At 46.3% G+C, this 24,283-nt stretch overlaps 2 protein-coding genes across 3 annotated transcripts in view; both read right to left on the minus strand.

Annotated features, from left to right (window-relative positions):
• Window positions 1-3,772, minus strand: part of TJP3 (tight junction protein 3) — a 47,928-nt gene extending 44,156 nt beyond the window's left edge. The window contains exon 1 of the mRNA XM_063290869.1: window positions 3,644-3,772. The gene's annotated coding sequence lies outside the window, so the exon portion shown is untranslated. The remainder of the gene's footprint in view (window positions 1-3,643) is intronic.
• Window positions 3,773-12,897: 9,125 nt separating this feature from the next.
• Window positions 12,898-24,283, minus strand: part of APC2 (APC regulator of WNT signaling pathway 2) — a 65,599-nt gene continuing 54,213 nt past the window's right edge. For both annotated transcript variants that reach the window (XM_063290852.1, XM_063290853.1), the window contains exons 13-15: window positions 23,263-23,379; window positions 20,594-20,808; window positions 12,898-18,814 (exon numbers count right to left, since the gene is read on the minus strand). In XM_063290852.1, the coding sequence (XP_063146922.1) occupies window positions 13,192-18,814; window positions 20,594-20,808; window positions 23,263-23,379 (5,955 nt within the window). In that variant the 3' untranslated portion in view covers window positions 12,898-13,191. The remainder of the gene's footprint in view (window positions 18,815-20,593; window positions 20,809-23,262; window positions 23,380-24,283) is intronic.

A 24,283-nucleotide genomic window follows, 5' to 3' on the forward strand; every position in this document is an offset into this window, starting at 1 on the left:
TTACCCCCAGAGGCCCTTAAATCCCCCTCCCTCAGTTTTCCTTCATCAGGCCTTCAACCCTGGCTAAGTTTGGCTGGCATCTGTTTATTTATTACTTTTAGTTAAACAACGTATATGGCCGCCCATCTCCCAAAAGTGATGCTGGGTGGCGTACAAGGGTTTAAAACAACACTTTAACCACAACCATAATGCTCAACGTCACCAATACAACTCATAAAAAGTTGTGTCCATCTTGGGGAAGAAATGACTTATTATGATGGTTGGGGCTTGTTGTAATCTTGATTTATTTCCATTGTTGCTTTTTTCATTTCAACCTGTTGTAACCCACCCAGAGTCTTGTTGAGTTGGGCAGGCTAGGGAAAAGCCCAAACACGCACACACACACACACACACAAATAAATAAATGTGGGTGCATGATGCATGCATAGATTTCTCTGCATGCATTTGTGTGTGTGCACCCATTTGGAGGAAAAGATTGTGTGTCTTTGCACACACACTTATATTCACATGCTCCTCTTCACTCTGGCAGATGGGCCCCCAAGGGCCCAACTTGGCACTCAATGTTCTTTCAGGTCCCAACTGGGGATCCCTATTTGAGTTATCCAAGTCAGTTTACAGGTACCGAATTTCAACTTTCTAGTAGCATACAAACAATGTATATACCTCCTGTAGCCTGAATAGCTTTGTTGTTTTGGCTTGTTAGCTAAACAAAAACCTGTCAGGGTCCTCCCACCCCGAGCCTGCAGAGAGAACAGCATTGTGGAATATGCCAGCATTGGATTCCAGCCAGCCAGGGACACCCATTTCTGGATACTCCATTGCAGGCCCTTTTTTCCTACCCCTCTCCCTCCTGGTCAGTCAGTATCCTGCGCTGGTTGAGGATTTTATTTATTTATTTATTTTTATTGATCAAATTTATATGGCCACCCATCTCACGAAAAGTGACTCTGGGCAGCATACAATAATCAAATAAAAACAACACATATATAAAACAATCGTTATAAAAAATAAATAAATTAAAATGAAACAGTGCATGACAAGAATTAACCATTATTTTCACAGCCAGATTGGATGTATTTGGTAAAAAGCACCAAAAGATGCCTTGGATTGTGTTGGGATATAAAAGGAAGGAAGGGAGGGAGGGAGGGAGGTTTAAAGTCCAGTGAATTCAGAAATTTCCACAATTAATTCTGTGATAGTTGGGAGGAGATTAGGATCAGAGCTTCAGGTTGGATTTGGATTCAATCCCAGATTAGAATTATAGCTACAGGGAACATGGATGGGGATACCACGCCCTCCTAAATGCTTTGCTTTCCTCAATCCTGGTTGTTATTGTTATTAAATATAATAAATAAGGAAATATTAATAATAATTATAGTATTATGCCCTATTTAGTTATGGTATTATTGCACACCTGATAACTGAACATTTTGTTATAACCTATGGATTGGCACAACAAATTGATTATATTTATATATGTATATACACAGACACACACATATACATAGCTAGGTTTTGTTGATCTGAATCTGGCAAAGCCCTTGGAAAGCCTTTCTGACCGGAAAAGGCTTAGGGCAGAAACACAAATAATGAACTATATCTTAGATTTTTCAGAGAGTTACATCTTTGTGCCCTACAGGGCAGAAAGCCATAGATAAATTGAAATAATACAAACTCTTAAAGACCCCAGCATTCCTTCGCTGGAGAGGGTAGGTGGGCAAAAGGAAAAACGTGCACATGGAATCTAGCTCAATGCCTTGTTTCTCTCGTGCTTTTATACAAAGCCATCAAGTTATAAAATAAATTTATTACTGATATTATTTTAGATGATGATGATGATGATGATGATAATAATAATGCCATATTGCCTTGATTTGAAGGCTGACTTAGTTGCCAGGAGCATCAGAGGTGGGTCAAAAAGCTAATTACACTGTTGCAGCCACCATCTTGTGGTGTTTGACCCCGTCTTCCTGTGAACATCCCTGGGGTTTGCCTTTTATTCCAGAAACCCTATGTAGAGTTAATGTCCTATCTTGGAGCGAAGAACCACGCTGAGACGGTAGCTTGAGTCCCTGGTGTTTATTGTTCTGCTCTACTAGACAGAAAATCCTGCCAAACTGAAAGGCCCTGGGAAAACCCACCCGGATAAAACCCAGATATCAAGGCGGGTCTGCTCTGAGTTTCTTCGAAGGGAGGTTCAGAGCTTCTGAACTACGCATGCGTTTTTTCCCCTGGATAGGGGCCCCCTCCTGCTCACCATCAGTACTCATGACAGTTAAGAAACCATTATCAGCTGCACAAAGGTTGTAGCTGATAAGATTAGCTAAGGATGGATACAGAGGATGACAAAGCTCAGAAAACCAGCCACACAGTCAACTCTTCACTAAGAAAGAATGATCCAGAAGTGCTTAAAGCAAAAGGGAAAGAAAAGTCACACCCAGTAAACAAACTTTTTATTGCACGGCTGGCTGGCAATCCTAGATAACAGACATGTGAACCCAGCCACTATGACAGTGTTTCTCAACCTTGGCAACATTAAGATGGATGGACTTCAACTCCCAGAATTCCCCAGCCAGTCATGCTGGCTGGGGAATTCTGGGAGTTGAAGTCCATCCATCTTAAAGTGGCCAAGGTCGAGAAACACTGCACTATAGCTTATTCAACAAACTACAGCTGAGGGTTATATATGAAGCTTTGAAGGAATGGAGAGAAAAGCTTTGCACCCAAAGGTACTTTAAATGTTGATTTTAATCAGCCAGTTCCTCTTAGGCCAGCCTACCTCACTGGATTGTTGTTGTGGGGAGGAAATCAAATGAGTTTCTAAGCTGCCTTGAGCTGCCAGACCCAAAGCTAACAATGAGGCCATTTGTGTTTCAATTTCAGCAGTTGCACCAAGATTTTGCGCTCTATTTGGCTTACAATCCCAACCAGCATTCACCCGATCTCTGGCTCCTTAAGGCAGGTTTCATAACAATGAGGAAATCGGGAGCTGGAGATTAAAATGTGCACCTAAAAGAAATGGTAAAACGAAAGCCGCCGCCGCCGCCGCCGCCCTCCTCTTCCTCCAAGAAATAAATAAGGAATTCAGCGGGGCCACCCTGGTAACCCCCATCCATTTGTATACAGGACCCCCTCGGCTATTGCTAGTGTAACACAATTCCAGGGCACCTGCAGGCGTCTGGCCGCTTCCCGGCTCGAGATCCAGAACCTGCGCCCCCTTAATCCAGCATCACAGATCCCTGCTCCACATTTTTGAGCGCCCTGCCAGGGCCAGTTCGCCCCTCAGAAGCAAAGTCCCCCGCCCGCCTCTTAGGCGCAGCAAGATCCCCGCTAGTTGGGAGACTCGCTCCGGAGAGCCCCGCGCCCGTCCAGCGCCCCCGGGCCTTGGCGAGAATCGGGGCCCCCCGGGAGCCGCGGAGCTTTCGCAGGGATCGGGCCGCGAGGCAGCCGCCGTCTGCTGCCCCGTCCGCCTCGCCCCCGACCGCAGTTCCTGCAAGCGGACGGGAGGACGGGCGGGCAGCCGCCGCGCCCTACTCAGGCATGCGCCCAGGGCGCACGGTCGCCGCTGGAGAGGTGAAACTTTTGGCGAAGGAGCCGGGGGCAGGGGGAGGTGTCCGGGCCCACCCCTCTCCGAAGCGCTTACCGTCCGGCTGGGAGCTGCGCGGCGGCCGAAGACGGACTGACGAGCCCCCGAGCCCCTTCGCACGTCGGAGCGAACTTCCTCCTCCCCGCCGCGCGCAGGTGAACCTTTCGCCCAGGTATGCGGGAGAGCCTGACTGCCGCCTCCGACCTTAACCCTTTCTGGGCCGGCCAAGAAGGAGGGAGCGAGGAGGGCGCCCGGGGGAGGCATCGGGGCGGGAAGCCTTGCCCTCGGCTCTTGGGCACGGCAGCAGCAGATGGATGGGCTGTTGTAGTTGCCGCCGCTACTGTTGATGATGTGATATTATTACTATTATTATTATTAACACAGCAACGTGAAATCACAGCTGCCAATTCTTTAGCTGGTGTTGGCCTTCATTCGCATGGAGTCTTCCCAAGAAACTGGGATGTGGTAATGTATTGGCATAGTATATGTGCAGATCCAACCAGGGTGGCCTTTTGCAATGGACCGATGGAAATTTGTCAATGCGCAGATTTCTCAAGTGCCATCGGAGGCTTTTTGGAATGGCACCCAGTGTGCCCATAACCCCTGAAACCACCATGGCAGGTTTATGGCATAATCTTTCAACTTTGATTTTCAGATCTTAATACTTTGTGATCTTCTCCAATTTTTTGTCTTCTATTCTACCATCCCCTGGTATTGCCACACCAATTATCCGCACTTTCTTCTTTTCAACCACAGTTAAAGCTGGTGTGTTTATGGGCTGGGACTATTCAGTTTGTGTTTGGAAATCCCACAACATTTTAACCTGCTCATTTTTGACTGCTTTTTCAACTATATGTTCCCACCAATTTTTCATTACTGGCAGATGATAATTTTCACAGATGTTCCAGGGAATCATTTTGGTAACTGCATCATGTTGTTGTTTGTACTGTTTGTGTGCTTGTCTTGCACAAGCTGAGTTTATATCTACTGTTTCTTCTGCTTCTTTACACAAACTGCACTTTGAATCATTGGATGATTTTTGAATTCTGGCCTTGACTACATTAGTTCGAATAACCCGATTGCTTGCAGCCAAAATCAAGCCTTCAGTTTCTTTTTTTAATGTCCCAGTTCTAAGCCATTATCTACTTTCCCCTTGATCTTTTGTAGAAATTGATCATGCAGTGAGTTTCCTTGCTAGCATTCTGTTCTTGTTTTTATTACATTATTTCGATGTTCATGTTTTGTTTCCTGTACAGTCAGTAAGTTCCAATTGTTAATTTGCATCAATGCTTGTTCTTGGATGTCTTTTACATAAACAGTCAATGCACGCTTTTCTTCTTCTTTTCATTATTATTATTATTATTTCCGAACGCACAAAGAAGGTGCATCGTTCAGTTCAACAGATGCATGAACTCCAAATTCAGGATGGAGATGTTTGGGACTTCTATACCGAAATCAACCTGGAATTCTCTAAGCGTGCTAACTCCGGCTCCCGTTTATCCCCAGCCAGCACATTCTGAATGATGGGGAAAGGCTAGCATTGTGGAGTGGAAATGCTTGAAATGAAATAATGTGATGATACTCAGAAGTCCCTTTTTATTTTCTAAAGCATTTATCTCAATAATGTTTCAAATCATTTTCAGGATTCCTTTTATCACTATTTTTTCTTTTTTTTAAAAAATGTTTGTTTGTATTTTGTTCTTATTTAATTATAAATGGGCAGGCCCATTCCTTCTGTTAAGCACAGACAGCTATCTGCAGGGTATGGTAAAAAACAATCAAGTTGGCAGCCACAGTGGTATGGTTGAAGCTCCACCCATTTTTTGTATGTCACAGAGCTTTGGTCACACTGTTCTAGCCACCATCTTGACTTTTTTGACCATCCTTACAGACCCCCCCCCAAGCAGAGATATTTGGCATTCCACCCCTGTCCCTTCTGAAAAGTAGTGCCATTTTTTATGTGACTATTGAAAGCTTTTCTGGAAAAAATAGTTTAAGCACAGTGGATAAGTTTGCCAGAAAAAATGGTTTGCTTCTGAATAATATTTGTGAGGATCAAATAAAGGTTCTGTTAGCCTCTTGCTTCTATGCTTCACTTTATCATTAATGGACCAGGATGCTAGACCCAATATTCTTTTATTTAATGTTTAGCTTCTTGAATTTAGCTTGATTGATTGATTATGTGCCATCAAGTCATTTTCGACTCCTACCAACCACACAGATAGATTTTCTCCATGATGACCTGTCCCTAACCTGATCTTTCAGGACTCCCAACAGTGCCCCCATCACCTCCTGTAACGGAGTTCCTCCCCCTGGCTGCTGGTCCTCCTCTTCTTCTCTTTCCCTCCACCTTTCCCAGCATCAGAGCCTCCTCCAGAGAGCCGGGTCTTTGCATAATGGGTCAAAAGTAGGATGATTTGAGCCTGGTCCTTTGTGCCTCGAGTGAGAACTCTGGGCTGACTGGTTTGATGATCCATTGGTTTGTTTTCTTGGCTGTCCATGACATTCTTGGGAGTCTTCTCCAACACCAGAGTTCAAAAGCATCAATCCTCTTCCCATCCTGCTTCTTCAGAGTCCAACTTTCACTTCCTTAGAGGGTTACAAGAAACACTGTTGCTTGCACTATTTATTTATTACTAATTTATCTATCTAGCTTCTACCGAGCAGTAAAAGATAATGGATGAAAATTAAAATTAAAATTAGGAGGATGGTTGGCTAAATAGTTTACTGACTTCTATAAAAACAGCAACATTTGAAACAATTCCTCTGCTTCATTTATCTGGACACCAGTGCTACTCCCACGTGGTGCTAACTTTAAAAATTATCTTCTATTTCTCTGTAAAGGCTAGACATTTGTGCTTTATGTCAATCTTGAATCATGTTCGGGATATCTGCCTTTGAGCACAAGAACATCCCTCCCTCCCACACACACCTTTGAGTTATTTTTACACTATCATAATATAAGCTTTCTCCCCATCAGCCCTGAATATTCTGCATGAATAGCACAGCAATTGCAGAACGGTTAAATCTAACATGGATTGGTTGAGTTCTGGGCTGGCTGCAGTTATCTCACATAGGGATAGGGTCCTCTCTGTCCTCAAACACTGGTACAGTAACAATCCCTAATCTACAAAGGGGGTGATAGAGCTGATCTGTCAGTCAGAGGACTCCTATTGAAATTCCAGCAGTAGCTGGAACAGGAGAACATTCACGCTGATGAGCAGGCTGGATTTAGACAGGGCAGGTCCACCACAGACTACCACTTGATGCTTAAACTTCTTGCAGAGAAATGCAGTTACAGGTAATCCTCAACTTACAACCACAATTGGGACTGGAACTTCCATTGCTAAGTGAGGTAGTTGTTAAGTGAGTCATGCCCAATTTTACCACCTTTTTTGTGGCAGTTGTTAAGCGAATCATGTGGTTGTTAAGCAAATCTGTCTTCTCCCATTGAACTTGCTTATCAGAAGGTCACAAATGGCAATCACGTGACCCTGGGACACTGCAACCATCATAAATACATGCTGGTTGCCAAGCACCTGAATTTTGATCATGTGACCGCAAAGACACTGAGATGGTCGTAAGTGCAAGGACTGGTCACAAGTCACTTTTTCCAGCACCGTCATAACTTCAAATGGTCGCTAAACAGATGGTCATAAGTTGAGGACTACCTGTATAAGCTTTGAAATAAATTAGAGGCCTCCTTGATCAGTTTGTGGGTGTTGTTTATTAAGCAGCAGGAAATGGGTACTTCTGTTCAGGTGAGATGCGAGAACTGGGGGCATCTTTGTCCTCCAGTCTCAGTTCAGAAAGCACTTAAGCAGGATGTATCCAAGTGCCCATTTCATTTGGATTTATATAAATGGCATGTTGCAGGCCTTTAAGGTATAACACAACACCAATAAGAAATTGAGGATGTGTTGCATGTGCACCCTGTTCACAAGGTTAATGGGGCCCAGCCAGGTGAAAGGCCTTCTCAGTGGTGGCCCCCATTTAATGGAAACTTTTCCTCCAGAGGTATGCATGTCCCCTACAAGTATTTCATAAAAAGGCCAAAGCAGTGTTGTACCAGCAAGTTGTTAGCCCTTAGATTAAGTGAATGATATCTTTGGTATGCTAGTTCTTTTACTGTTGCTTTCTATTATTTATATTTTAATGTATTGCTTTTGGACTTTATTGTACTCCCCCCCGAGTCCATTGGGGCAGGAAATAAATAATAAAATAAAATAGAATAAAATAAAATAAAATAGAATAGAATAGAATAGAATAGAATAGAATAAAATAAAATAAAATAATAAAATAAAATAAAATAAAATAAAATAAAATAAAATAAAATAAATAAAATAAAATAAAATAAAATAAAATAAAATAAAATAATAAAATAAAATAAAATAAAATAAAAATACCACTGCCTAATTTGAAGGGTTGGTTAACAGCAGTTCTACGCAGATAGTGCTACAATTATTTCATTCACCTTATTGGAAGGAGGAATATCTTGACAGACAACTCAGAGGCAAGGATAATAGTGCTTTTTTAAAGGAAAAAAACCTACAAAGCAGGCACATAACTGGCAATTAAAGGGGCACAACAGTGAACAGGGAAAGAGCTTAAAGTATTTTAATGGAGTGGATTCCTGGACAACTAAATTTGTTTAAGTACAGTATAGTGCCTCAAGAACCTCAACAGTCATATTTAGATTTTTTAAAAAATGCTTTATGGGATCAAATTTGTCTGTTTACAGATACTGACTGAACCTTGAGGCCAAATTTACAATACAGAGTAAAGTGGGTAGCAGCAGAGCCATTGTGGGGTAGAGGGAAGGTGCTGGACTAGGAAGGGGGAGACCTGGGTTCTAGTCCCCCCACAGCCACAGAATCTCATTGGCTGACTTTGGGCCAGTCCCTCCCTCTCAGCCCAAGAGCCAATCAGGTGTAGCAGGGAAGGTGCCAGACTAGGGGGGGGAGACCGAGGTTCTAGTCCCCCCTCAGCCACAGTTGTTTTGGGCCAATCCCTCCCTCTCAGGCCAGCCTACCCCACAAGGTTGTTGTGGGGAAAAATAGGAGAAGCAAATGCTATGTAAGCTGCCTTGAACTCCTTCTTGTTAGAAAAGGGGGCTATAAATGTCGTGTGTAAATACTGAAATAAATAAACTGGTGGGAAATGGTGCCTTTAATTCTCTAAATCTCTGTGTGTAACAAGAAAGAGGACTCAGGAGCTGCGAGTTGCCCAATCATACAGTTGGAAGGGACCCAAAAGGTCATCAAGTCCAACCCCTTGCACACTGCCAGATTCACTTCACCATTTCCTTAACAGGTTGCGAAGACGGTTCTTTTGTAGGCTGAAGTAAAGGAGGAGGGCTCTCCTTCTCCCCTTCTTTGACCTTAAGGTCTGGTGAGTTGAAGTCCCTGGCGATAAAAAGAAATGTAGCTTTGGATGGATTTTATGGCTCTGTTGATCCAGAAATGAGAAATTAGTGACCTTTCCCCTTTGAACAGCACCTTTGTGAAATGTTCTGGCCCAACCTTATCTCCCAGCTTAGTGAAACTGGGGAGATTCTGATTTTCTCTGTTTCTTTGAAAGAATTATTAAATGTATTGCAGTACATCCAAATAGGCAAGAGTATCTGGGAGTCAAAAAGGTCAAAATGGCAGCCCAACCGTGCAACTGAAGCCACACCCCTTTTTAGGCACATGCCACACACATTAAAAAGGGGTGGGGCTTTTTACAGTTGAGGTCACCCTCCTGACTTTTTTGACCTTCCTTGCTGATAGGCATTTCAACTCTACCAATCCTTATGTGGTAAACCAGCACCATCCCAGGCTTGGGGGGAAGGCTGGGAACTCTGGGATTTGTAGTACAACACATCTGGAAGACATCAATAGATGGAAAACTGCTCTGCAGCTGTAACTCCATCTAGACACACTGCCTCCTCCATATTTCTTTCCAAGTTAATAAACTTCATGGTAGGAATTGGAACAATGCATTTTTTTTTCCTATTGAACTGTTTGGATTCTCTTCCCTTCCTGGATTTCTTTAATCATGACTGCAAAACTTGGGAAAGGAAGGGGAAATTCTCAAGGCTGAAAGGAGCTGTAATGTTGATTCGGGTCAACCCAACTCTTAATCCGTGCAGAGGCATCTTCAAAGTCAAGATGATAAAAGCGTAATTGTGCTATTACAGTGCAAACCCTTTCATATGATATCATGACATTAGCACAGAAGGGTGGACTGCCAGCAAAAGCGGGGGACCTGTGACGCAACAGCACAATGCTGTTTTCATCATTCGCCCCATCAAATACTTGCCTGCAGACATTTCTGGCTCCACATATTCTTTTTCTTCTGGGATGGTGTGGTTCCAGCCCAGTCTACGCTACAGTCCCAGAATTTCCTGGTGGTCTTGCATCCGAGTAGGACCTATGTCTGTCCTGCTTTGCTTTTCAAGGCCATTCAAGGTTGTGTAAGTGCTATCCCTTAAGTGGATGGAGAAAGATATGGGGCAGCCACAAATCTGTCTCTGGGACTGAACAAGTGTGTAAGGTTAACCATCTGTGCCCCCTATCAGTGTTTTTCAACCTTGGCCGCTTGAAGGTGGGTGGACTTCAATGCCCTGAATCCACCAGCCAGCATGGCTGGCTGGGGAATTCTGGGAATTGAAGTCCACCCACCTTCAAGCAGCTAAGGTTGAGAAACACTGCCCCTTATCCCCCTTAATAGCCTTTGCAATAAGAGAAATATGCTGAGACCTAACTGGACTTTACTCAGAAGTCAGTCCCACTGAGTTGGAGAGGACATTCCTAGCTAAGTGTTCATAGCAGTGTTTGTCAACCTCAGCAACTTTAAGATGTGTGGACTTCAACTCCCAGAATTCCCCAGCCAGCCATCCAGACATCTTAAAGTTGCTGAGGTTGAGAAACTTCATTTTAGATGAAGACTTTCAGTTTAGCTCAAAACTCTCAGGCTTAAGGTGATTTCAGGAATCCTGTTCAAACTCTGGCAAGTTGGGCCAGAGTTTTATTTCCATAAGGCCCTAGTTCTGAGGCAGAGCAGCCGGGATTAGATTTGAACCGTGACTTGAGTGACATACAGAGCAAACTGAAGCAGGTCTGCTGGTGAGAACATGAGATCAGGCCCCAAGGCTATCTAATCCAGCATTCAGATCCACAGGGGCTGTCCAGCTGTCCCTGGGAGGCTCACAAGCAATGCATGAGGAACAAGTACCCTTGATTATGGTTCCCAATGCCGGATAATTCAAGGATTTAGTAGCCACTGGTAGCTTTATCCATGGAACAACCTAATCTTCTTTGGAAGCTCTCCAAGGTGGCCCTTCTTCCATGCAGTCTCTTCCCAGTTTGCTCTTGAGGACAGGATCCCAATCACTGAGTTCAGATTGCAAGATTCCGATTCTAGCATGGGACCATCTCCCTCAGGGGAACGTGAAAGTCATTACTTGAGAATGGTATAATCAGAGATATCCTATATTGCTAGCGGTAAACGAGATGACTCTTGAAGAACTGTCAGGTTCTAAGATTCTTCTGTGCCTGAATGTACAGGTCCAATCATTTACTTGGGAAGAAAGTCCCCCTGTGTTCAAGTTGGTTTGCTCCTAAGCCTGCAACCCTATGGACCAGTGTTCCTCAATCTTGGCAACTTTAAGATGTGTGGACTTCAACTCCCAGAATTCCCCAGCCAGCATGAGAAATGCTGGCTGGGGAATTCTTGGAGTTGAAGTCCACACATCTTAAAGTGGCTGAGGTTGAGAAACACTGATCTAAAAGGTGAAGCGTCCTCAGTGCAGTGGGAACATGCCTGCCCGACAGCAGCTGATTTTGCGCTTCTCCCTCTTATTGTCCCCCCCCAATATTTCCACCACCCCAACCTCCTTGAAAACCCTCCCAAGCCACCGTAACATCCAATTTACTTGTGCATGTAGAATGCAATGAGAAGATGCCACTGTGTCTCCCGTCCTTAAAAACGCCCAGCACCAACAGAAAGAGACCAGATTAGTCATTAGCAGATTAAGGAACTGCTGTAATTAGAGGGACAGCAAAGTACAGATCATGATTTCTCAGCCCAAGGATGCTGTCCTCCTCCCATGTCTGTTTGTCATTCATCGTTTCTTTTCATTGTTTCTTTTCTTTTTTGCCGATGTATAAATTTCTCCCACCAAATATTCCCTCTTTCCCTCTTAGATGCATAAATGCCTTTCCTTCCCTCCCTCCCCCCGCTTCCCACCCCCAATAAATTAGCTGAGGATATTTTGATTTGAATTTGGGGGTACTGATGCCCACACATTAAGACTAATAGTGCAATTCTCGACATGTCTGCTCAGAAGTCAGCCCCCTTGTGTTCACAACAGGACTGACTTCTACTAGCTGCACATCCAATTGCAATCTAAAGCATGCAGCCAAGTTTTGAGACTGAGGTCTCACTGTCTCTCTCTCTCTTTCTCTCTCCCTCCCCTCCCTCCATGAAGCACTGTTGTTTATTATTTTCATCAATGGTTTCGGTCAAGTTCTTCTCTTATGCAAAGAAGGTTTTTTTCATAGCCTTGGAGAAGAGGAGAGTCCAGGGTGGAGAGAAACTGGCAGTCACAGAGGGCAATCCTGAGCACGCTTTGTCATATGAACTTTGCCAGCAGTTGGATAATCCAGGGTTGATCCTTGGCAATGTGATTCTTAACTGCATGGCGGGGTCCAAAGATGCAGCAAAGTGGGAGCAGATTTGGCAGAAGACAATCTGAAATATTCTCCAAATGAGATGGAGGCCTGTTGGGGTGAAGGCTTTGCACCAGTTCAGATTGCCCTTTAGTTGTTGTCTTAATTAGTCCTGTACAACCTAAAGGGCTGGTGGGATTATTGATTCTGAACATTTGACTAAACTGTCCTTAGAAGAAGCAGGTGAATTTTGCATATCTGATGTATTCACACATGCCGTTCAGTCAGCTCCGGGTCTCTTGCAGATGATGGAGGAAGCAGCCATTTTCAAAAACAGGGTACCAATTCAAGGCACCCTGTACCTTGATTTTCAAGTCAAACCATAGGCTTGTTGGAGTTCTGTGGGACTGCAGTAAAGAAGCGTCTCCTTCCAGCATAGGGGATACCCAGAAGTGCTGTTGCAAATTTTTACAAGAAGTTCCACACTGGAGTCATGAACTCAATGGCTTCAGTGGTCAAAAGGATTTTGCGTCACACTCCCAGTTCTTTATTCAAGAATGAGGAAAAAAAATGCTCTTGTACAGCAGTTGACCCCACCCAAATAATTCGGAAGGCCGGCTTGTAGCCCCACCGCCAACACAAGAGCTGCTGGGGGGTCCACATTTTCCGCAATCCTTCACTCCTTCCAAAACGTCGTTTGCAAGGAAAGACAAAGGAACCAATACCGTTTGTGGGTATTCTGTTGTATCTCTGTCACAAGAAATAATTCCTCCGATCTTGTCCCTTAGAAGAAGCACTCAGCAAATCCTCCTTGTTTTGTTAAGAATGGTGGTAGTTGTGGGGAAACGACAAATTTAACTTAAAAAAATGAATGCGTCCGAGCTTTGTTTTTATATATTGGTGGCTAGCTAAGAACATCCTGGTCGCTGGTCAGATCAACCTGGAGGGTTGTCAAGCCTGTGTTTTCCCCACCTGCTTATCTTTGACTGTGGGCTCCACCATGGGGCTGGGGGTATAATTAAAGGGGGGCACCCGAGCAGCCCGGCTTGGGGAGCTGTGCCTGCTGTGAGGGAAGTTCCCAAGAGCGCTGACTGGCCCTTCGTGAGTGAAGGAGATGGACGCCGTGGTGGTCTTGCCCAGAGCAAAGCCATCCCCCTCGCAGCTGCTGGACGGGATCTTGACCACCTTCTGCATCTCCAGAGTTGGGGAAGTGCTGGAATTAGTCTTAGTGGTGGGGAAGTCTTCCGTCTGAACGACAGCGTCGCTAGTTTTCCTGTGGAGAGCACCAGGTGGTTGATCGTCCTCTTCGTCCTTCCAGGTGCTGACCAGGGGCAAGGCTGTCGAAGGAAGAGTGCTTTTCAGAATGTGGGGTATGTCCTCATCACGGATCCTCTTCCAGGTCCCTTTCACCATTGCCTGCTGCTGCTGCTGCTGCTGATTTTCTGTGCCTTTCTCTGGGACCACTAGAGGAGGGATCACTGGTGGTTTTGAGAGCTCCTCGTTCTTCTTCCTCCCGCTTAATGGCTCAGGGCAGTCAGGTGAAGCAGAAGCAGGGCTGGCTGTCCGCTTGGTGACATTGATTTGAGGAGATGAGGAGTAACGCTTGAAAGGCTCCGGGGGAGTGTTGTTTGTTTTGATGGGAAGTCGGGAGGGGCTTTCTGAACTTGTTCTCCGTGGTGGCCTTGGGCCTGCCGAGGGACTGTGGCTGGGAAGAGGCGCCCGGGAGATGACAGGACGTTGGCTGGACCCAGCTGGCTTGTCCACTTTGAGGTCGTCACACCTGGAAGAGCAGAGGAAGACTGTTGGCAGGCCGAGCCGGCCTCTTCGTGGTGATGCGCCCTGAGAGAGTGGGGACAAAGGCTCAGAAGATGAGACCTCAGAACGTTGCCTCATGCGAAGACTGGATGAATCCTTGATGAATGTCAGCTGCCGTAGGAAGCCTGATTGGTGTGACTCACTGCTGATGGATCTTGCTGAGGACATGCGCATCAGGTTAAGGCGGTTGGCCTGAAGAACGCCTTTCCCGTTGACCTTAGTCCTTAGCTCATCGCTGCCGTTTCCTCCTCGCTCCTCCAACGTAGGCATGGTACTCCTTGCTGGGAGAGTCTTCTTAACGGGCTTCTGCATAAAAGGGATGCGAACGGGCGACTTCTGGGTCTTGTGCTGCTTAGACACAGGTGATTTCTGGACTGGCTTGGGGGCTGAACCAACAGGTGTGGTGCTTCCACCTGCCTTTCCAGCGTCACGTGATGGCGTCTGTCGGTTGGGTTGCTGCGATGGAGAGGTGAGCTTCTTCTGGTTGGGTTGGGATGGCGTGGAAGTTCTGGAGGACCCAGATGAAGGAGCTCTGTTCATCCTGGCAGGTGGGGTTGCGCTTCTTTTGGGCAACATTAATTCCACCATTTCTGAGATCTTCCCAGGCCGGTGAAGGCTCCGTGATCTCTGTTGGTTGAGATTCAGAGTTTTCTCTGGAATCTCCTGCTTAGTTGCCACTCCTGTTTTCCTCGGGGTGGACCTGGAGCTCTGCATCTGCGATTCCTTTGCCGCGTCAGGCATGTAGATGACCGTCCGACCTCGGAAGACAACTGGTAGGTTGCCCAAAGGTTTCTGCTGTCCCACGTTTTTCTCCATTTTATTGCTGCTGCCAGCTGCTATTGTTTCTCTCAGCTTCTTGCCGTCTTGGAAAGGTTTGGGGAGGGTCTTCTTCTCGGCACCACCATTAGGACCTTTCTTGCCCCTCACCTTGTCTTTTCTGTCCAAACTCAGCTGTAAAGCGGAGCCTGCAGAAAGGCCAGACATAAAAGACAAAATGGAGTCTGATTCTGAGGAAGCCTCCTTGCCAAAGGAAGATGTAGCTTGGTGCAACCAAGTAACAATGGAGTTTGCTCCTTCCTGAATGGCTTTCCACTCCACACTGTCCAGATCTGAACCTCTTTCAGAAGCTATTTCATCAGGGAGCCCTTCAGGCTTCCATTCCTTGGCCTTGAGACCCTTCTGCTCCTTCTCAGCATTCCTCCTTTTTGCTGAGTGGCGTCTCCTCTTGGGCCCAGTCAAGCTGATGCCCTTCTGCAGGAGATCATTGTCTGAATTGTAACTGAGGGAACTGGCAGAGCTGTCCCTCCCTTTGGACACGGCTCCTCTCATCCCATGCCGACGGCTCAAGGTCAGCTGGCGGTTAGCCCTGGCCTTAGACATCTTCGTCCTTTCTTCAGTCTCATAGAGTTCCAGATCACTCAGGGAACTCAGGGAGGAGCTGAGAGAGTAACACGGTGGAGTCTCATCTGCAATTAGGTTGCTACGGAGATGGGGTGCCATCTTGTTTTTAGCATGAAGCTGCTGACTGGAACTTAGCTCAGAATCCTTCTTAGCCCAGCATTCTTTCTTTTGACCTTTGCTGGCAAGGTTGGGCTTTCTCTTGGGCGAGTTCTTCATGTCTAACTCCACTAGGTCATCGGAGTCATTCTCATAGAAGCAGTAGACGGCCTCCTCGGTTGGCGTGGTATGGCAGAAGGACTGGAAGGCTGCATCGCTGTCATGGCTGCTGTTCTCCCGAGGTTCCTCCTTCTTGGAACGGCTGCCCTCGGAACTTGCCCTTGAGCTACCCTGCCTCAGGAAAGTCAGCTCTAGGTTTCTGAGAGGAACGTTCCCTCTCCTGGACTCTGCAGATTGGGCCCGGCTTGCACGGAGCGGGCTGGTGTGATTAGATCCGGTTTTGTGCTTAGAGGAGGAGGCCATTTTGGTTGGCGTTGAATGGCTGGAGGTTACTCTTCCAATCCGGGAGCTGCTTGGTTCAAGCTGGAGCAACTCTCTCTTGAGCACCCCTGTCTGAGCCCCTGATACTTCCTTTCTTTTTCCGGTGCAATGCCGGGAGTCTCCCTCGTCTTTCATTGGGTACTGAAGGGTCTCATCACTCAGAGAAGCAGCACTGGAGAAGTTGACGGGGGTTCCTTCTGCCGAGTCAGTGAAGGAATCCTCGTTACCCATGTAGTCCTTGTTGGGCCTGGTGACTGCGGTCCATCTGTGCTTGGGGATGCCCAAATGGGAACTGGCAGGAACCAGCATATAGACTGGAACATGCACTGGCTTCTTCGACTGAGGGTTCAAAACTTGGCCTGGAAGGCCAGAGACAAGGGATGTCCTGATCTTCCGGAAACGGGATGGCATGGCTGAATTGATGCATTCCTTAAGAATTTCAATATCCTCATCTGAGGTCAACTCAAGGCGCTCCAGTTTCCTTTGGCTCTCAATGGCCCTTTCATCATCTCTCTTCTCATGCGTCATGAAGTTCAACCCATTCCTTTCTGGAAAAGGTGGGATAAGTTTCAGCTCAACATCCTTCTGGACATAATGCTCATGGAGGGGCAGTGCACTCAAGCTGGAGGCACATGAAAAGTTCTCATTGGGTTTCTCAACCGTGAAGTAGACCATGGAGTCAAGATCTTGGGGCATCTGGAACCGTTCCTTAAAATCAGTGATTTCCATAAATTTCTTGACATTGTTCTCCCACTGGATGTTGAACTGGCTGGCCTCCTTCTCTGGCTGGCTGTTCAATTCAAACAGAGGTGTTTTGCTGCGGCTGGGAGGCATAGTTTGCCCAGGACTATCTGGTAGCTCACTAGGACTGACAGTACCACTAATCATCTCACTGCAGGGCTCACTCTGGATAGAGCTGGCAATGGACGGACTCTCAAAACTGCCCAAGGAACTGACTGAACTGCAGCGACTCATCACCAAAGGAGTCTCTTGGATGTAGTTTTCAGATGAGCTGGAAGGGGTCAAATCATCATGGCGAGATGGTGACACTCCTCTAAGAAACATTTTCTCCTTCTTAGGGAAGGGGATAGCAATGGGTTGTGATGATGCAGCGATGGGTTCCACCTCCTGCTTCGTCTTCTCTTCCTGCTCATCCTTTCGAGCTTCTTCCACTTCTTCTACCTCAATGATCTCTAGAGAGGAGTCAGTGTCCATCTCGTTCTCACTGTGGCTCTGCCCATCTAGGATGTTGTCGGCAGAGGAAATGGAAGAGAGGGAACTGCACCGGGAAAAACAAATTGGTGTGTCCTCTACTGAGTATTTCTGCAGCCGTTCTTGTTCTGCTGGTTCTGCTGCGGTCAGTTTCTCTGGAACCTTGTTAAGATTATCTACGGTCTTCATGGATAAGCTTGGGTAGTAAGAGCTGGTTCCTAAGACCCCCATGGTCCCAGGTGCTGTGCTATTGTTCTCTATGAGGGGTACATGCTGATAGGATGGGGAGAGTTTGATTGTATGGACTTTGGGATCAGGATCTAGCTCACTGCCTTCCTCTTTGCTCTTATATGCAGATTCCTTCTCAGCAATATCAGGATTGGGTGGAACCACTGCTGTCTTTGCTTTCTCAAGAAGTTCCGGTTTCTCCACTACCACATTGGATTCTTGCTGTTTCTTCTCAGGCAGTTCCACCTTTTCTGGCCTATTCATTAAGATGTTCTTCAAATCAAGACGGCTGGGCCGTTTCTGATACCGGTGCAGTTCATCCTTAAAGTCCAAGAAGGTTGTTCTAGTACATGGTTTCATGTGTTCCTTTGGGCAATACCCATCACTGGTACTTCCACTGTTGAGGCTGTCATTGGACAAGCTGGTATAAGCTGTTTTCAGTCTCAAGAGGGTGTGAGCCCGGCTCAGACCTTCACGCTTGACAAACCCACTGGTGTCTGAGAGGCGGCATGGAGAGCAAGACTGAGCACGGGCCTCGTGGACTTCATCCAAGCCATATTGCCAGTCAAGGCAGTGGTCTTCAGAGCTGAGGCTGAAGCTGTCATCAGAGGATGTATGGAGGGTGGTTATGTCTTCCACCAGCTTATCTATCTTGGCTACAGTGGTAGAGATCTTGTTGGCCAATTTCTCAGCCACCACAGAGACGTCATTGTCCTGAGGCAGGAGAAGCGGGGAGACCTTCTTGGCCTCTGTTGACTTCCCAGTTTCATCTTTCTCTGGTTCTGGGCCTCTTCTTTGGGAAACTGCTCTTGGCAAAGCCTGACTTTGGATGAAGGATGAGTTTAGGAACATGGAGAGAACTGATGCATTTCCTGTCTCTGCACTGCTGGAGATATTGGGCACTTCATCGTCATCAAAACAACCAGAATCAGAAGCATAGTCTTTGGCCAAGCTATCCATGTGCCTCATTGGCTTCTTGGTGGCACTTTGCTTCTTCAGCGTCTGCTTCTCCATGGTATCAAATGTTTCAGCCAAGTGCTGGGCATCCAGTTCAGCCTCCAGGGCTTTCTGTTTCCGCATATACAGGGAGGGCATACAAGAACCTGGTGAGATGACCATGGCATCTTTATACTTGAGTGGCCGGTTGGCAAGGAGGTTCCGGAGGGCTGCGGTGCTGCCCATGGCAATCATCTTGTGCTTGGAGTGGACGAGGTTCCGGAGCATGCTGACTGCCCCCAGGTCCCACAGCAGCTCCTGGTCTTTGGGGCTACGTGCAGAGAGGTTCCACAGGGTGCCACAGGCATTGCTGACAATGGTCAGGCTGTGTGACTTGAGGTGCTGGAGGAGAGTTTGAAGGCAGTTGTGATCCCTCAGAATTTGCCTAGGAAAGAGTAGATTTACACTGGGTGTAAGACAAAACTGGTGCAGGTCCTGTAGGAAAATGCAAGGTTCAGACTGCAAGGGAAAGGTCAAGGAAGGTGTGAGATCATTACAATTTAAGGGGGTGGGAAGGAATTTGAGTGCTGCTTTAGGACCTCTGAATTCATGGGGTATGGATGGTCCTCAACTTAGGACTACAATAGGGACCGTAAAATTCATTGTTAAGCGGTATAGTTGTTAAGCAAGGCATCATGTGACCACACCTGATTTTACGACCTTTTTTGCCACAGTCATTAAGTAAATCACTGTGGTCATTAAGTAAATCACATGGTCATTAAGTGAATCTGGCTTCCCCCATTGATTTTGCTTGTTGGAAGCCAGCTGACAAGATTGCAGATGGCGATCATGTGACCCCAGAACGCTGCAACCACTATAAATATGTGCCAGTTGCCAAATGACTGAATTGTGGTCATGTGACTGCAAGGATGGTGGACAGTCATAAGTGCAAGGACTGTCCATAAGCAACTTTTTTCAGCACCATTGTAACTTTGGTCACTAAACAAATGGTCATAAGTGGAGGACTATCTGTAGTCTTCTTCTGAACATCAGTTGCTGGGAACAACAACTTGAGTGGGGTTTAACTTTCATACCCAGTTTGTGGCCATCTAAAAGGAAAGTTGGACCACAATTGGAAGAAGGACATTGGACTAGTGTCAGTGCAGTGAAATGATGAAAGTGCCCGGCTAGGATTACGGAGGCCCAGGTTCTGGACCCCCTCAGCTACAGAAGCTCCCTGGGGGACTTTGGGTCAGTCCCCCTCTCTCAGAAGACCCCACCTCACAGGTGTATAGTTGGAAAAAAAGGGAGGGAGGCTATGTACCTTGCCTTGAGGTCCTGAACGAAAGATGGGATATAAATTGAATAAATCAATAACTCAACATACTATCTGTAAGTACCATGGGCCAGCAGACTCTCCTGCTTAGAATCTGTCAGACCACCTAATTTTTGTATATTTCAAAAAAATTCTTTAAAGCAAGTGAAACAGGAAGTTGGCAGGATGGAAAACAAAACACTAGCTTCTTGTTTTATCTTGATTTCCAAAAATATCTTTGGATTCTAAACAGGCCCCAAAGGCATTCTTAGAAAACAACCCAGCAGCAGCCAGCATTTGGCTTGGAAACATGTCTTTCAGCCCAGAAAAAAGAAAAAGATCTGGAGTGGAAGGTAACATATTTGGGGGAGCAGGGTTTAGCCTAGCAGGGAGGATTGTTAGCCACCCAGAGTCACTGGCTTGAGATGGGTGGCTATATAAATTGAATGAATGAATGAATGAATGAATGAATGAATGAATGAATGAATGAATTTCCACCATTAATCCTGCTGGCTGCATTATTCCAGGTGTCGTTTTGTTAATGGCGATGCCTACCACAGCATCCATGTTGCAAGAGTGCCTACTGCATCCACACAACATTTAAAATGTAGCCTCTGGTCACAGGGGTTGGCATGCCCAAACAAACCCAGGCAGAGGTTGTTTTCCTGGGCATCTAAGAACCCTTGATATAAGGATTTCCAGGAACTTAAATGAAAACAACACCACTCATTTTCTGGCAGACTAGAGGACCTTGGCAAGGGATCAGAGATGAGGTTGAGGGTGAAGGCAGAGGACTGCAATGGCTGATCTTGACTCTACTGATGTGCTGATGGGTTGGGGGCAAAGGAAGATGTTTCTTGGTGCAAAGGTTAGCTACTGGATCGAGGAGGAAAAGTGGGGATTACAAACCGGTAATCTTCTCTGGTGGCAATCAGGCTGGAGACATTCCTTAGGATCCCACCTCCACTTTCAATGATGGCAAGCGAGTTACTCTGGCACTTGTAGGTGAGTGTGCTCACTAGGAAGCCAAGGGCTCCTTCCACCATGCAGATGGCGGCTTTATTCTCAGTGCTGTGAGCTGAGAGGTTCCACAAGGCACTGAGGATGCTCTTCAGGGTAGATTCCTAGTGTAAGCAACAAGACAGAGTTAAGGTTGTTAATTCAGAAGCCTACTCATTCCAGGACTGTCCCAGTTTGGACCCTTGATGGGGTGTGGTCCTCCAGAGACAGCAGGTCTGCAGTTTGGGGGTCCACCTAGACTTGTGGCTTCTGCTGGAAGTTATCTGTACCCAAGAAGGCTACCAGGAAGGCTATTGCCCATTTTGTGAGACCACCAGTTGTGACGTTACCCGGAACAAGATGCACTCAGAATGGTCATACATGCCCTAGTTATCTCTTGGGTAGACTACTCCAGTTCGTTCTCTGTGGGGCTGCCCTTGAACACAACTCAGCTGGTTCAAAATGTAGCTGTGCGCCTGGTTATGGCACAATATCACCATATTGCATTACTGCAGCAGCAGCTGATTTAGTTAGCACTGTGCTGGTTGCTACCTTTAAAGCCATATGAGGCTTGGGATCCAGTAGCTAAGTGTAGAGAGTAAGGAAGATGACCTTGACAGGCCTCTTGTTGCCAAAGCAATAAGGGGGAAAACACGGCTTAAGTCCAAAACAAGCAGAATCTATGTGAAAATGGCTCAGGCAGACACCTCCCTAATTCACATGAGTGTAAGGGTGGGGGGTTGTGGAGAAGTAAAGCACAATCAGACATACAACATTCTGTTATTGTAGCCAATATTTATAAAGATAGTTACAGCATTCCTGTGGAGTTGATTTCTTGATCAGGGCTACATTGTGCGGCTGACACTTAAGAGACCACCTTCTCAAACAGATCCTGCTCACCCGATCTCATGATTAGAGAACGCCTGCTAAGGGTCCTCATTTACCTGGGGGTACAGTCAGAGGAGCCTCCAGGTGGGTGTTCTCTGTGGCAGTACCCCTCCCATGGGACAGCCTGCCCTGCAAGGCAAGAATGACTCCAGTCTCACAGCCTTGCAGAAGTTGGGAAAAAAACTGGAGGGCTTTTGATGATGGATTGAATGATTGGCACCAACATTTGTTTTAATTGCCATTGCCATTTTCTTGTTAATATTAGAAAATGACAGGGTAGAGAACTGGCCACAGGAAACCACTGATCTTCAGCAAAGTTGTCTTGAAAAGGAAGGGGGAATGAAGGTTCCTTCTTCTACAAAATTTAAGATGAATATTTGTGAACAAAATGCCAAGAATGAATGTGGTATAATGGGGAAGAGGTAGGATTAGAACAATGTTTTTCAAACTTGGTGACTTTAAGATGTGTGGTCTTCAACTCCCAGAATTCCCCAGCCAGCCATGTAAAAATTAAGACAGGGATAAATCTCATAGAGGGGAGGGGAGGGGAGAAGAGGAGGAGGAGGTGGAGGAAGAGGAGGACAACATAGATTGAGATGAGACTAAAGCTCATAAAATAGAATAAAATAAAATAATCTACAGTTACAGCGACCTGGATTGAGGCAGGGATAAAGCTCATGAATTATATTAAAATTAAACGACATTACAGCAACATGGACTGAGGTGGGGATAATGCTCATAAAGTAAAATCAAATAAAACTGAATACACAGTTACAGCAACATCAACCATTGTCAGAGACATACAGATGGGAGACTGGCTGGAAAGGATAAACTTAATGTTGGTTGCTTCGTTTTTGAATATTACTCTACAGCTATGTTCACACAGCATCCTTGACCAGTTCACTTAACAAATACAGGAACTGCATTCTCACAACTTGCTTCCTTGGTTTTAATAGTTTGGTTAGGGGGTCTGGCAGCTTAACAAGTTTCACCAACCCAGCCAATGAGGTTAGTTTAACTCAGTATCCAGGTTAAACATAAAGTCTGATGGTTCCTACCACCAGTCCTCTAAATATTAAGTATTTTGACTTGGGAAATGTGCTAGGAATTGCTTGTTAAAAGTCCATAGCCTCCCCACCACCCCTTGTGACCATTGGGTATCACAGCTGTCAATCAAAGCATGGTAATGCAGGCAGTTGTCATGGAGAAAATTGATCTATGTGGTCTCTAGGAGTTGAAAACGACTTGACGGCACATAAGCAATCAATCAATGCAGGCAACACCTCCCGGTTTATATTCCAGAAGGAGTGGGGAGCGGATGGATTTGGTGGAAAGATGGCCAGATTGATGTACAGTATATATATGTATTCAGGGTAAGGCTGAGCAGCCTATCAATAGGTTGTAACATATCAGTTCCTTACTAGGAGTACCAAGCCAAGAGAATATTCCAATGAAGTTAACCTGAATAATAAGGGAACCTGTTTACAACCCATTCAGAAGAGGAGGGATGTCAAAAAGCCAAGATGGTGGTCACGTCTGTGCAAAGCCCCACCCTTCAACATGTGTACAAAACGGTGAGGCTTTAATCACACACTTGTGGCTGCCATCTTGACTTTTTTGATCCCAGCCTGCAGACACCCCTGGAAAGCTAGAGAGGGGGTTGGCCGTGGATTGAACCTTTTCCAGCTTACCTTGCTGGCCCGTAAGGCGCACTGCATCAGCGCTGAGACACTTCCCACCTCTCGTAAGACCTTCTTGCTATTCATATCGGCTCGCCACGAGAGGTTGCGTAGGATGCTGGACACCACCTAAGAGCAAGGCAAGTGGGAGGGATGAAGAGAAGCTCATTACGATGCCCCGATGTAATGGAATGTGGGAAAGGCCTTGGGAGAGGGGACCAAGAGACGCTGCCAAGGAAATGGTCAGATAAGAGAGGGCATAGCCCACAGCTGGATAGTGGGTGGGGCAAGAAGCTCAGAAGGGACCCTCCCTAGTTTCTCGGGCTGTAAAGGAGATGGGGGGAGGATGGTACTTTCAGACTTGCAAGATTCCATCAATGTAGTTCTACAATAAAGTAGAATTAGCTCATCTGGTTGTGATTCCTATCTGGTTTACCTGTGAGGCCAACATCAACCAGATGTAATGGAATGTGGGAAAGACCTTGGGAGACGGGGCTGAGAGATACTAAGGGAGGGAACAGTCAAGACAGCATAGCCTGTAGTTGGATAGCGAGCGGGCAAGAGGCTCAGAAGGGACCCTCCCTAGTTTCTCGAGCTGTAAAGGAGATGGGGGGGAATGCCCCATGGGAATCACAGGCTCTTAGGTCTGTGCCCACGGGTGCAGGAGTTGGCTACCATGGGAAGGAGACCACGTGTCTGTCTTGTGAACAGTGTTGAAGCTCTCCTGCACTGCTTCTTCCAGAACTGGCACACTGGAGATGCAGGTGTGAGCATTACATAGGACGCAAAAGTGCTCCCTGCCCCAATCACCTCTGCATGGCAGAACGTGTACAGGGCCAGCAGACAACGCAAGTCGAGGCTGAACGCACCATTTCAATCGCAGCATCAAGATCCGGCTTGCAAAAATTGGAGCGGAGGGGAACCACATGGAAAAAGGGTTTGTGTTTCTCTGCATGCCCTGCAAAGCAGCTGCTGGTCACAGGACTGGCCAAAATCAAGGGTGGTAAATCTGGGGGCCGCAAGCCTCCCCCCT

The sequence above is a fragment of the Candoia aspera genome, chromosome 1 (assembly GCF_035149785.1).
Source record: "Candoia aspera isolate rCanAsp1 chromosome 1, rCanAsp1.hap2, whole genome shotgun sequence".
Lineage (NCBI taxonomy): Eukaryota > Metazoa > Chordata > Lepidosauria > Squamata > Boidae > Candoia > Candoia aspera.